Source organism: Cyanistes caeruleus, chromosome 2 (assembly GCF_971803275.1).
Source record: "Cyanistes caeruleus chromosome 2, bCyaCae1.hap1.1, whole genome shotgun sequence".
Taxonomy (NCBI): Eukaryota; Metazoa; Chordata; class Aves; order Passeriformes; family Paridae; genus Cyanistes; species Cyanistes caeruleus.
The window spans coordinates 104,919,852-104,931,992 of NC_141702.1; the positions used below are offsets into that span (position 1 = coordinate 104,919,852).

Here is a 12,141-nt window from a genome sequence, read left to right on the forward strand (position 1 = left end):
AGTGACTTGTATCAATAGCAAATTTACTTTGTCCTGGAATATGGCTATCCTCAGCACAAAGGGAGCCAGCAGCCTTTAAATGTCTGTGCTGCTGGAGGGCTGGAGATAAAGAGTGAGGAAATACGGAGCCATCAGAAATGGCAAGTCATGGAAAAATCAATAATCAGAAACTCCCCCAAATTCTCACTATTCTTTTATAGCTAGACAGCAAATTTTCTGTTTTCATACAACCTTTCACTCCCCCATGCAGTTTTTGTAAATACCTGAGTCAAAGCTTTGGACTCAAGCCAAAGGAGGGGCAGGTGAAACTGAAAAGTTAATGACAAATACTTGTGACACATCATCATCAAGTTTATATAATCCCAGATTTTTAGTGATGTTTAGTGGAGGGATAGTAAGCTGCAGCACTAACCCATTGGAAAACATCTTTTAAGAGATATAATCAAATAGTAGGAAACTTTCTCTGTTTTGAGAGGTAATGCATATGGTTAGATAAACATGGTGGACTTCCATGGGTAGGTATTTTTTGCTACATATATGCAATTAAAAATGGACATTTTTCACATTGTGGGCATATGGGGTCTTGCCTTGAGGACCACTGAAATAAACTCAGCTCTGTACAGTGTCCTCAAGGACAGCCCAGAGAGAAGCTGTTTGCTGGTAAAATGTGACAAGGCTGTACATTTATCCCAGATCTTTGGAATTTTTGCAGAGTACAAATGAGACAATTTTTAAATAGCAACCAAGCACTGTCTTATTAAGCTCTTCTGATTTAATATGTGCTCAGCAGGAGCGCTTCACCTGACTGTGTTTGTCCCAAAAGCTTTTGGTAGAATTAAAAATTATGGTCTAAGAAGTTGAATGTAGCATGTGAAGGTATAATTATGTTCAGCTTCATTAAACCCTGCATGATAATTAGCAGCGTAGCCAGTTTGCCAGATAAGAGATATTTTTGTAGATGCCTCCAAGAATTTCTTCCATTCCACCTGACCAAGTGTGGTAGCAGGAAGGTGAAGTTTCCCATCTTGCAGTGCTCAAACACCACAATCTTTCTGGCCAGGTTCCTCAGAGACAGACTTGCCAGAGCTTGCCAGACACTGTGATTTGTCTGCTGGTCAGGGGACAGGGAACGAGTGAAGAGGAAACCCAAGTCAGAGAAAATCTGTTGAGAATTGAAATACATCCCCTTGGGTCCCACTGTGCAAGCAGTAAGTTGCTGATCCTGCATAAGCTAAGCCACATGATTTTCCTCTTTCCAATCCTGATATATGGAAACCAGGTCCAAAATCATGGGCTGTAAAGATCCCAGGCTGTCATTTGTGTCCAGGGTCTGGTACTGGATTTGAACACTGCCAGGACTGGATTGTGTTGAGAAGCAGAACCTGTGAGGTACCAAGTCAGCACTAGTTCCCCAAGGAGTTGTTTCTACTTTCAATTTAGAGCCTGAAATGCCATTTATTTAGTGCTCCTGTTTAAATAATGATTTATAAGCCTTCAAGCCAGCCGTGGTACAGCTTAATTACTGCTGTAATTTATGGATGCCACTGGCTACATAAACACTGCTGTAAATATAAAGGATGTCTCCCACAAATTTTACTCTGATACTTATTTGATACCATTCATTTTCCTTTCCTAAGGTATTTTCTGTGTGTGAGTTGAGGCCACTTCACTCAGCGATCCAGGTCATTCTGGTTCACTTTGCCAGGAGTAATTGAGTCTGGGAACTGAAAAGATCAAACGTCTGTTTTTCTTGCAAAGTATTTTAATTAAAATTTGAGTTTCCTTGAGCTTGGATGCAAACATCTGCATTAAGTGGCCCATTAAAAGGATTATTTGTATTTGGGCTTTTTTTGGTTATCTGTTTGTTTTACTGGTTAATCATCTTCTTTCTCCAATTCATTTTGCCTTTGTGCTCACAGTAAGCAAGCAAACAAGATGGGAATAAATCATGCACTGTAACAGAGCCCAGCCATTCCCTGGGCTGCAGCTTTGCTATTTGTGTTCTCTAACCTATACAAGGAGCACGTATATATTGCTCTAATGCAAATCTGAGCTAATTCAAGCCCCGTCTCCAAAGAGATGAATGAGCATGCAAATCTGCTGCTTTGTTTTGGAGAAATAGCTCCTGGAATTGCCTGATTCCCAGTTGCAACTGACATATTTCAAATACTACAGTCAGCTGGCTTCGGGAGATTTGTGCCCCTAGGCTGCAACAACAAACACCTGGGAAGACAAGTAGGTTCTCTTGAATGCCTTGGTTCCATTATAATTAGTGTTAATGCAGTTGTGTGCTTGGAAAAGTGAGTGCCTTTAAAAAGTTATAATGATCTGAGTAAACAGAGCAACCCCATTGCCTACAATAACCACTCCTCTGAATCTCTGTGTATCTCTGCAGCTGCTGAAGTAAAACATGGACATTGCTGAAAAGATGGCAGATAAACTGAGTGGGACATGAAAGCTGGTGCTGAACATGGGGCTCAAAACCATCTGTGGGATAATTCAGAGAGACAAGAGTACTCTGAATTTCATAGAACTTCAGGATCTCTTAAGAGTGTCATGATGTTGCTAACTCATGGAAGTGCTCTGGGGCTGTATCTCCTAACTTTTCTTCAGGTGGAACTTCCAACAACAGGGTGCTGTTCGGGCTAATTGCACACCCCTAGGAGAAGGGATCACCTACTGAGTTACCAGAGTCCCTTCTTACAGCTTTGTGGTGCCCATTTGCACGGACCTGAGCCCCAAGAGTCTGGTTTGTGCCATGTGAAGAGCTTTTCACCTCACACAGGGAAGGCTCTCAGTGCTGTCTCTGAGGGTTCATTTTCTGTAGGAAGTTCATCAAAGCCAAGAGAGATACCGTCTCACTGCCTGAACTCCCTCACCAAGGAGCCCACAGAAAATGTCAGCAGCTAGCTCCAAGTTACTTGGTCTATTTTTCCTTCAAAGCTTCTTTTCTGTAGTCATGTCTTGACCTGGACTGGAATACAAGGGTGTTGTGCAGCCTATATGTGGCAAGCCAGAATTGCTTTAAGGAAGAGAAAAAAAATCGACCTGACAATAACACAGAGCACCCTTTTCAGGATCTGTCATCCTTTATTAATAAAGTTTGGCATGTATTCCCCCCACTCCTGAATGATTTGCACCATAAAATAAGCTGGAAGAGAAATAGTGGTTGTTTTCCTACATGCTTCATTAATTTTTAGTTTTGGCAGGCAATATAAATAAAAATATCAAGTGCACATCTAATTGAATCGCCAGTGATTTCCAACTCCCTGTAGTACCAGAGAACATGATGTAGCTGCACTGTTTAGTGAGCGTGGATGAGTTAGGCAAACAATGGCTCTCTCTGCCCAGAGGCTTTGGTTTAATCTGGAGCATTTACCCATTTAATACGAGACAGGGCAGTTATTGTTGCAATGGGGAATTCACAGCACACATCTCTTTGTTCTTCCAGGCTTGTCTTCCAGCAGTGACTGGAAGCATGTCTTGGCAGATTCAGGAAGGTGTCCTGAGCAGCAGGGGACTGCAGCCACACTCAGATATTTGTGGAAGGAGCTCTGGCATCTTTGAAGCTTAGACTCCTCCATACACACTGACTTCAGGATATTACTGAACTAATTGCCTCCTTCAGGCATCTAATCTAGAGCATGGGCCTCTTAAAAAAAAAGAAAAAAAATTAAAAATGAAGGCCTTGTCCTCGGTATCATCCCAAAGGACTTGGGATGAGAGAATTCCTACAGTAAGGAAAATTATACCTGTTAGGCCACTTGATATCTGACTTCTTAGCTGTCAAGGGAATCAAGTGCCTCCAGAAAAGGATGGTTCTTAGGCAAAATTACTCAGGATCATTTCTGAGTGGATGATACTGACCTCTAATTGTAATGTTTGGTGACCCCATTTCATAGTAGATATCTCTTCTGCACATTGCTGGATGTCTTTCACTGCTTAGCACAGATAAAATGAACTGGTGACCCTTGGTAGATGTAGTCTTCTGTGGGCTCCCTGACTCAAGGGAGTGCAGGATGCAGCAGCAGGAGTAGGCATGGAAGAGAAAGAAAATTACAAGTAGAGATTGAACTGTTTTCTCTCCTGCAGAAAATATGACAACACAATGCACCCAAAGCAAAGGTAATGCATGTTGCCAGGAGAGCATGATGAAAGCTGGTGCTCTTTCTAGGTCCTGTAGCCATGTTACTCCTGAGTTAGGCAGAGAGGATATCAGCCTTCAGGACTGTCAGTGCAGAAATAAATTCACACACAATTAAAAACCTAAAGTGTATTGTGTTGTTCTTGAGAAGTACCAGAGCAGACTGCAGAATTTAAGCCCTCCAGAGGTCAAGGCTGCCTTCCATATTATAGCACCAGAAAGACCTGGAGAACTGAAATTCTGTATTAGGTGGACCATTAGACATTTGACAAAATTAAATAGGTCAAAAAAACAACTAGCAAGTAAGTATTGAATTGAGATTTTACAAGGTATTCATCTCTTCAGTGTTATGCACAATGCTATGACCTGTTGGTTGAAAGGAAGGCAATTTGGCTGTCTGAAGTGTTTTTGTTGTTTTTTTCTTATTCTCTAGGATCTGCTTCTCTCTCAAAGATGGCTCTGGAGGGTTCCTTCAGCTGCTGGAATGGAACAGTGATCAGGCTGGGGCAGGCGTGTGACTTCATCCAGGACTGCCCTGAGGGAGAAGATGAGGGAGATATGTGCAGTGAGTAAATCCTAACCCCCAGGTTGTACCTGCCTTTTCCACAAGAATTGACTGGTTTGACTTTAATGTCTGAGACTTTAGCACTAACAGATCCATTTGGTGCTATCAAAAGATCTGTGTCCCCCAAAACAGATGCTGTTTCTCTGGGTGTCTGGCTGGAGTGCACCATTTGATATTTCTGGGCTCACTTCCATCAGTTCTGCAGCAGCTTCTTAACATGCTCTCAGTGCTTCATCACTTCCAGTGTCCTGATCAAAAATGCAAAGGAAGTATAGCCTGAATAGCTAGATGCCTTACAGAATTATGAAATGTGCAGTTGGCTAGAGCCTTTAATCAAAATGCACTACAGCATGTGGCAGAGGGGGAGAGGAAAGAGAAAACTTCGAAGATGAAAAATGAGTAGAGCCAGTAGCTTGTCTTTGACCAACCCCTGTGTCTTTGTAATTCCTCTGGTTTTCTACCCTCTCTTCAGGAGTCAATAGTCCAATAACATACAGCAGAAGATAGATAGCAGCCTGAGTTTTCTCAGAACTTGTTGTGCCTGAGTACTTTCAAAAATATGCTGTGGAACTCAGATACCTTAGGACCTTCCTTTAACTATCCTGAAGGTACCTTATCACTTTTTCTGTACCTCTGTACATTCTGCCTCCAGCATCCTCCCATGTGCCAGCCTACAAATAGGTAGGAGTGGTGGGTTTTCAGCTGTATGGTTGTCTACAGGGCAAATATATCAAGAAAAATAAATATTGAGAGTTCATTATTCAAAGTGTTTGTGCCACAGCTGATATAGCCTGTGGGCTGTTACAATAGAATTGTGTTGATGTGATATGTAAAAAACAGGTTTGCTGTTTCTAGCAAGAACTTAACACGAGTAGTGATATATAACTTCTAGCGGATTTCACTTCTTTTTTGCTAATAAAGAAATAAAATGCAGACTTTATTGGTGTGGAGAACATTGGTTTGACCTGGGATCATCTAGGAAACTAGTTAAAAGCTTGAAATTACATGCTTCTCCATCATTTTAGACATTGTTACAATTTGAAATTATATTCTTTAATGACACACTCAGTGGACATTAAATTCACAGGAACAATGTCAGCACTGTGGGCTTGCAGCTTCTTAGAACCAATAATGCTTCATATTAGTAACATTAAAACCTTATTTCCATCTAAGACCTTTAAAATAGAACTCTAAAACCTCATAATGGCATTTCTATTGTGTTCTACTCTATAATTAAATAAGGTTGAATGCATTTTCATTTCATTGGAAGTAGAGAAACATTATTTACCCTCAACTGTATGTTCAGACACACTCTGGTGCCTGTGTGCCATAAACGGCTCTGCCTTGTGGGAGTAATCCTGTCTGTGCCAGGGGAAGAGCAGAGTTCACCAGGTGGAGCTGTACCCATCATGGATGCAAACTAAATACCACCATGGGATGGGGCAGGCCTAGAGGAACATGCTAGCCTGTTATTTTCAGATATTGCTTGCCCCATGTGCCCCATGGCAAGCCCAGTGGAAAAGCAGCCATTGCCTCTCTGGCATATGTTACCCACAGGTCTTGGTTTGGTTGTCTTTTCTCCCTCCATTCATCTGTAGCTGTTTTCACAAGGCAATATGGCACTTGCAGCTGTGCTGGCAAAGGAATGTACTGAGAATGTAAGTGAGAAAATGTGAAAAACAGAAAACATTTAGCCAGCTGTTTAGCAGAGCATGACTCCCAGCTTAAGGAGACCAAATGGTTTGCATTCACCCATAGGTACTGGAAATGAGAGATCTTACATCCAGCCAAAAGGTCCAAAAATCACTGTCTTCCACTCAAGTAATAAAAAAGCATGGCTTGTCTGAGCAAGAGCCCAGGCTGTGGATATTCCTGCTTATCCACCTACAAGCCTGCTCAGTTCTATGGCAGATCCTTCTGCTTTTGCTTCTTTACAGTGCTGAATATTGTTGGCATAAGGTTTCTTACACAAAACAGAGAAGTGATCTAATGTTTGAGGTGTCACATATATCTGCATGGCAGCCTAACACAAAACATATGTCATCTTTCAGCATTTTAGTTGTCATTTTACTCCTGAGCAACATGGATATTTTCATCTGCTTTGTGCAAGTGTGGTAAAAAGTGATTCAGATTTATCAACCAGAGAAAAGGGTTTCCCAAATGGTTCTGCTTACACAAAAGAGCTGTCAGAAAAAGATGAGCTATGCTCAAAACTGAGGCGAGAGATTTTAAAAATGCCATTATCAAAGGCTTCTCTCTTTGAGCTTCAAGGAGGTGTTGGAGTTTTTTGCCTTTCACAGTCTTTTAGCTTTACAAGTACTAATTGGTTTTTTTATTATTTAAATTTTTTTTCCCTAATAATTTTAATTTTGTTCCTATCTCAGCTGGAAAAGGTCTCTCTACAGCCTGCTGTTTGCTAACACCTCCTATTAATGGCCAATGAAACGTCATGGTGCTTGTTCTGCTTTGCAACCAATTAGTCTGTGTAGGAATTGTAAAATCAGAGAGGGATGACCCCTAGAGAAAAGCATATTGCTGTTTGAGTCATAATCAGATTTTCTTGCAGGAGTAAAAGACAGCTTCAAAGAGGCAGATGCGGGATGAGATGCGCACTGCGCGTGTGTTGACCTGGGATCAGGCACGGATTCACCAGCCTGATGGAAGTGCCACACTAGAAATTACTTTGCAGAGCACACATTCAGGCACATGTTAATACTTCAGGGAGCAATGGTGGTGTGGCTCTGCTAGTAAATTCATGCCTTTCCAGGTACAGGAACTACACGTGCCAGCCACCATGGCAGGCTTTGACTCTTGGTTTCTGCTGAGTTCATAAATTGAAAGACAGATTCCTCTATAAAAGTACTTTTTAAGATGGTGTAATAGCTGGAGCTGGGTGCCTCCAAAGAGGGACCTTGAACAAAGAGTTGATTAGTCAAACAATCTAAATTTCTCAGCCTTCATGGGACCAGTTTGAACCAGTTGTCCCCTATATGAAGCTCTGGGAGCTCTTCCCATTCTTCATTGTGTACCTTGCTTGCCTCTGGGTAGGATGTTTCTTATTTCTAAGGTTGCAGCTTCTGTTAATGAATTCCTTATCTTCTGTCTTGAACCAGCTCTAGGGTTTTCTCATATTTGACTGAGTGGAAAGTTCAGTGTATCTGGTGAAAGTTCACAGCTTGTGCCTTAGGCATCAGCAAACTTATCTGTTAATGCTAAGCAGCAAATTCTATATAAGTAGTTTACCAAATCACTCAACATATGGATAGAACTTAATGCAGAAAACCCCAACATACTTTCTCTTATTGTAGTAATCACATGTTGCATACTTTGTGTGGTACAAGACAGACATGAAAACTCAAATTATTTACTAACACAGATGGGCAGGGCTCTGTTTTACAGAAAGGTTGAATTTGTTTTAGCAGTTTTGTACTTCTCTTTTTAGTTAACAGTATCTGAGATTTTGGTTCAATAATCTTTCATTGCAGGGCAGCAAGTCAGGGCAAAAGTTAAAACTTTACTGAGAAGGAATACATATAATTCTGACTAGTCCAAAACTATTACACTTTCTGTGACAAATTCACAAAAAACAATTCATCCTTAGAAAATATTGGTTTATCAGTCCAAGCACGCTAGGTAAGTAATGGATATATTTTAAAAATGTAACATTTTAAATAATGGAGGTGACAGTAGTATATTTATTATTTAGCGACCCAGAAATTATAGGATTCACTTAGGACACAATTAAACCAGGGCTGTTTTTTTCTGTGAATTTGAACCCATATTTTCTATTCCCATAAGGGGCTTCCAAGCTTGTGGTCTGGAGTTCTGGTCTAGGAGAAAATGGTTAACCAAGTCTCTCCTGAGATTGCGCTTCCATATTATATGAATTTTAGCTGGAACAGGAAGTAATGTCCTCTTTATCTTTCAAATAAATCTCATAATCACTGGGTTATAGGGTAATTTTCACTCTGCTTCATTGAATATTTAAGGATGTTAAACACCTTAGCAGGTGAGATTAGAAAGACAAGAGTCTGATTCCTGAAAGGAGGGGCTCAGGCTGTGCTACGTGGCTGGAGGACTGCAGGCACACATCAGTCAAAAGGCAGCTAGAATAGGAACCTATAGAGTTTCATTTTCTGATAACACAGATGAGTGGCCAAAACAGCATTGATAATCAGTTCTATAGGGGCCAGCTGGCTTTCCAGGAAAAAACATGTGAAGAAATTGTGGGATTCATTTTTATCCAGACACAGCCCAGCAGAGTCTTCCTGCAAGCAAAATGATGAAGCAGCAAACTGTTGCCACACCATGCAACGCTCTTAAGGTTCCTGTCTTGCATACACTAATCCTTCTCCTTCTTTCTTTATCAAAAGCTGTACTTACAGAAACAAATTCTAACCTCTGGCAGTTTTGAGCTCAGCAAAGCCATCTGCCATTAAAGGATAACTCTGCTGACTGTTGAAAAGTATTTTCTCTTTTTATGCTTCATTTCTGGTAGAATTTGGCTGGCCAGATTTGCTAGCATAGAAGCAATCATTGAAACAAGCTCATGTTTAAGATTCATGTGATTCTTTAAATTGAGTAGCTGAACTCTTTGTCTTCTGAGATTTCCTCTTAAACTTGATAAAGGTCCATACATACAGAGTCGTCTTTAATGCTTTTGTTCTTTATAATACCAGTTTGGAATTTCACCCAGAAGTTTAAACTGTGGTATCTGGCTGATTTACACCTAGTTTGGAAGCAAGAGATGACTCCATTTGCTTCATAAATTATATCAGTAACTAATTCTCTTGCTATTAATGGATGAACAAACTGAGTTAAAGAAAAAGAACTTAGGTTTTTCTTCAAAGGTATTTCATTCTGAAGGCTTGAAAATATTTGGTTAAGAACAAGTTTAACATCTGACAGCTTCTCCCTACTTCCTTACCCACATAAAAGAACATTTACATTCTTGTTTACATTACTCTTATATTCTCAGAGTGCCTCAGTTTTACTGGACTACTCTGTTATCCATCTTTTACCCACGAGTTGTATCTTAATCTTACCAAGGCCCAAATCTTCTGAGGTTCCTGTCACTGGTATTAATATCCAAAATGGCAGGCTTCAGTAGAAGTAACCCCTGCCCCCTCATTTCCTTGATTTTCCTATAAGGTCAGACTAGCTTCCCCTCATCAGTGCAGTGTCTGTGCTAATGTGAGTTTCAGTCCCAAACACATGAAATGGAGAAGAGCAGGCTGGAGAGAAGTGGTAGCCAAAGAGGTCTCTGTGGAGTACCAGCACATGGAGTCACAGGTGCTGTACATATTCAAGGTAAGAAAGAGCAGCAAAGAAAATGCATCCAGGGCATGAGACATCTGAAAACTCATAAAACATTAATTTGGGAAAAGGGAATGAAATATTCTGTGAAAGTAATAGCTTCTTATTTATGCCTTTACTTGTTCATCGACAGTGAGCTTTTCCTGGCCTTCAGGCAGGGATTGCTACTTAGATGACTCCTCCTGCTGCTCTGGCTTGTTTACATCATCCTAGATAGCAAATGGCCATGACATGAATTCAGTTGGACACCAAGCCAAGATGTTTCAGTGGGAATTCAGGGCACGTTATAATTTGTCATTTTCTTTGTATCCCAGCCTCAGGCTGCACAATGAAACATAATCAAGTTCTGCAGAGGGGTGAAACACAGGGAAGTAACTCTCTGAGTAACAGCTTCACATTTAAAGACCAGGCTGAATGAATTTAGAGATTTTTAAAAGGGAAAACTTGAAAAAGCTCGAACTTCAGTACAGGTTTTGATTTTTTCATTATAGGTTTAGATGCTTGCACAAAATACCACTAAAATGTGGCTCTTGCCTCAATGTCAGGTTCCAGGTCCAAAACTAGCCCTACTAAAAAGCTGGAGATAGAGGATTTTTTTCCTTTCCCTCTGACAAGTGAGTTGTGATTCAGGGTCCCAGAAAATCAAATGTTTGTGGGCTAGATGCTGCAGTTGTGTTCCATGGTTGTTTTCTCTGGGTACACCAAGGACCACATGCCTGTGCCAATGACAGTCAATTGCCTTTTGAGGTGTGTGAGTCAAAGCTGGGGCCCTGTGAGCAGGTATTTTATTTACCCTGATCTGAAATCTCAGGGTACTTAAACATTTTGAATGATCTGGAGCTTGAATACTGGTGCCTCATTGTTTGACAGACACTTTATAGATATATAATTTCAGGGGGGAAAGAAATTAATAATCACAACAAAATATATGTTCAAGAGCATCCTCTTCTCATAGAGGAGCTAATGGAATTACTTGTATCACTTGACCAGAAGATTCTCTTGCTTTAGAAGTTTGTGGTCTATCCTATTGTGTGTAAGTGAAGAAATTTTTATTCTGATTTTATCAAGCAGCTAAAAGTAAAAATAAAATTAAAAAATCCTGGATATGTGTTTGCACATGAAATTTCATTTTTATCTTACAACTTTAAACAGATTTCATGTATCATCCTCCTCTCTTGGAGTAAAAGGAACAATACTTTGCACCCTTTGTAAGAAGAACTTGCAGTTGTAGGTAGAGCAGTAAATGGAAGGCATGAGATTGCCTTCTTTGAATGAGACTACTATTGCTTTAAAACTGGCAAATTTCAAAGTAAAAAGCTAATGGAGCTCTATTGTTTGGAGCTGGAAACTGAAATCCTGAGCTAGTGACAGAATGAGCAGGCTTCAAAGCCTCAAAGGATGGATTGAAATAAACTATACTCTTTTCAGCCATTCATCTCATGGAAGAAAGTCACAGGTGAAAAAACTGAGGCACAAAAGGATTCAGTGCTTTACCTGAGGCCACATCAGTGCTCACAGAGAGATCACATTGCTGAGCTGGGCTGAGTAGAAACCTGGACTTTAAGGCAGGGAATCTTGTAGGGAATTTTTCCCTCTCCAAGATTTCCCTCTGTGGGGCTGCAGAAGCAGTGATTAGGAAAGTCATCTCCGAGATGTAACCTTGAGCGAGCTGACACCTGCAGAGCTGGGAGCCCAGGCATTTAGGAGACCCCAAAGTGTGTAGTGATATGTGTCCTCTCACTCAGGTTTGTCAAGGTGGGTAGGGAGTCACTTAGCCACAGTCTGGGGGTTGCTTCCCACTGCTCCTCCCTCCCCCTGGTCAGGCACGAACAGATTCCACACGAAAGCCCTGAGGAGCTGGGAGTACCCACATGGCCCGGGAAAACCCGGCTGAAATAGTCACTGCAGCTCCTGTGTGAGGCCAGGAGCTGCCTCCTCAGCTCACCTAGCTTCTTCTGTCTGTGTGTCTTTCCCTCTTGCAGGAAAGCTTCCCTCTGGCTTTTACTGTTCCTTTGAAGAAGGGGATTGTGGCTGGATGCCAGGCTCCTCTGCATCCCATCCTTCTCCATGGCGGATTGGCAGCCCGGAACACAACCGTTTCCCTTCCATAGAAGGT

General features: G+C 41.1%; 1 protein-coding gene across 5 annotated transcripts in view; it reads left to right on the plus strand.

The window, feature by feature from the left end:
- Positions 1-12,141, plus strand: part of ALK (ALK receptor tyrosine kinase) — a 306,665-nt gene that overhangs the window by 224,440 nt on the left and 70,084 nt on the right. For all 5 annotated transcript variants that reach the window (XM_086871346.1, XM_086871357.1, XM_086871366.1 and 2 more), the window contains 2 exons: positions 4,578-4,709; positions 12,008-12,139. In XM_086871346.1, coding sequence (XP_086727472.1) covers positions 4,578-4,709; positions 12,008-12,139 — 264 coding nt within the window. The remainder of the gene's footprint in view (positions 1-4,577; positions 4,710-12,007; positions 12,140-12,141) is intronic.